The following is a 2,451-nucleotide window of genomic DNA, read 5'->3' on the forward strand; positions in this document are numbered from 1 at the left end:
CTCTTGACTTTCTCTAGAATCGAGAGTGCCAGTTTTTTCTTGAGTTTGACTTCCTCCAGAAGTGTACAGTCTAGGAGATTTACGTTCGTCATCTTTAGATGAATTCGTATCATTAAATTCTTCCTGAGCAAATTCAACATGATCACTATGTAAATCACAAACAATTTCTGGCTTAAATTTCACATCGTGACTCAACACCACTTTTCTTTTAGATGGAATCCAAACTCTAAGCCCATACTTGTCATCTACATATCCAACAAGTCGTCCAAAAACTGCCTTATCATCAAACTTGGAACGGGATTGTTTGTTAATGTGAACATAGCAGCCTGTGCCAAAAATTCTGAGATGATCAAGTCGTCCTACTGGTCGATTAAACCATATTTCATAAGGGGTTTTATTTTCAACTGAAGATTTTCCAGTACGATTTATTAGGTAGACTGCTGTGTTACATGCCTCTGCCCACAACCCTTTAGGTAATTTACTCGGGTTTAGCATTGACCGGGCAGCTTCAACAATGGTGCTATTTTCCCGTTCAGCCACACCATTTTGTTCAGGAGTGTAAGGAGGAGGAATCAGAAGCTCTATTCCCCTGTCTGCAAGCAGTGCACTGACATTCTTATTGTTAAATTCTTTGCCACCATTGACAACATGTCCATTAGTTTGTGCTTCATTTAAAAACAGCTTAAGCACAGTACACACTTCACTTTTGTGTCTTAAAAAGAAAATTCAACGAAATTTACTAAAATCGTCTTTGAAACATACATAATACTGCTTACCTCCAAAAGATTTCGTGCTCATTGGTCCACTGACATCCACCTAGATTAATTCAGCAGTACTGGTAGAGTGTATTGTTCGTGTTTTGAATGGCAGCCTATGCATCTTTCCAACCGCACAGCCATCACAAAATTCACTCTTGGCATCTTTCACATTAACGTTCATTCCTTTTAAAATATTCTTCACATGTTGTTTATTTTGATGACCAAATCTTTCACGGTACACTTGAAATGTTTCGGATGAAGTCATCAAGTTCACATGATTCATTTTTGCATTTCTAACAACACATAAAGTCCATTTTTCACATAACCTGTGATAACAATATTGCCATTGACTTGTTTTCGAACACAGACATTATTATAACTAAAATTAGTACTGTAGCCTCTGCAGGCAATGGCTCTCACAGATAACAGATTAACACTTGCATCAGAGACGTACAAAACATTGTCCATTCTAGCATTGTACCATTTATTGCTTCGTCGAATTTGGATGTAAACTGTTCCTTGACCGTACGCACACATTTTGACATCTTGTTTTCCCAATGAAATTACTTGAGCAGCATCACATTCACTATCCGAAACAAAATACTTTTTGTTGGGAGTGATATGATTTGTAGCGCCACTGTGATTATTAGTACACACACCCATAGCGTATGAAGTAAATGCAGCGTGTTCACTTTCTTGCTTCTTCTCTTTTCTTTTATTACTGTTACGAGTGTTCTGTGGACACTCTGCTGCCCAGTGACCTAATTGTTTGCATATATTAAATGGAAACTTCTGTTTTAATCGTGTCTTCATCATCTTTACTTGCTGATTAATTGTTTGCCATTTTCTTGTTTTAGAAGCGACGAAAGCTGCACTTCCATTAATGTCTTGTTCACGCAGTTCAATAGTACAGAGTTTTTCAGTTAATAAATTCAAGCTTTGCTTTTCTGTCGGTATCGTATCCCAGAGATCCTTAAAATTGTCGGTCTTTTCCCAGTGTGGACAAAATTCGACCATTTAAAATTCTTTCAGATGGCGTATTTTCTTCATGTTTTGCTAATCCATCGTTCAGGTCCACAAATAACTTTTGCAGTTTGGCCACATGTGCACTAATATCTTCCGTTTCAACACGTTTAACACGGAAAAATGTTTCAATCAACATATTCAAACGCTGAGTACTGCTATGTTCAAATCGGGCGTGTAATTTGTCCCAGATTTCTTTAGCATTCTTGCACGTTACGAGGAGTTCTGCAACAGGTTTACTTAGCGCACTTGCTGTAAGACTTGCTGCCTTTGCGTCGTCCTTGTGCCATTCCACATACGCTTCTTTTTGTGCACTTGTCGCATCTTGCGGCAACTCTACACGTTCACGCGTACCGTCAATAATATCTCCTAGTCCATATGAACGCAGCACCATAGAAATATGCCATTTCCATTTCGCCCAGTCCTCAGGTCCTTCAAGCTTATCAATGCTGACCTTATAATCGCCGCTAGCGGTTATGTATCTTTACAGACATAGGCTCATTTCAAATATTGTTTTAATTAAACTATGTTGTTTGCCTTTACACATGTACTGGGCCCATAACCTGATGAAAAATATTATTTTAAAGGCAAGAAAACATTTTATTAACTTTATAATTACACCCTGGATACGAAAAAAACACGTTTATTGAAAAAAAAACACAGAAGTTAC

At 37.8% G+C, this 2,451-nt stretch overlaps 1 protein-coding gene across 1 annotated transcript; it reads right to left on the reverse strand.

Annotated features, from left to right (window-relative positions):
• Positions 1-1,731: 1,731 nt before the first annotated feature.
• LOC124594000 lies at positions 1,732-2,175 on the reverse strand. The gene has a single exon (XM_047132352.1). It carries the CDS (start codon positions 2,173-2,175, stop codon positions 1,732-1,734), a length of 444 nt encoding a protein of 147 aa, XP_046988308.1.
• Positions 2,176-2,451: the final 276 nt, after the last annotated feature.

This window comes from Schistocerca americana, chromosome 2 (assembly GCF_021461395.2).
Source record: "Schistocerca americana isolate TAMUIC-IGC-003095 chromosome 2, iqSchAmer2.1, whole genome shotgun sequence".
NCBI lineage: Eukaryota > Metazoa > Arthropoda > Insecta > Orthoptera > Acrididae > Schistocerca > Schistocerca americana.

Excerpts from the sequence above, each read along its gene's own strand:
- LOC124594000 (XM_047132352.1), bottom strand. The coding sequence starts at position 2,175 with ATGGTGCTGCGTTCATATGGACTAGGAGATATTATTGACGGTACGCGT.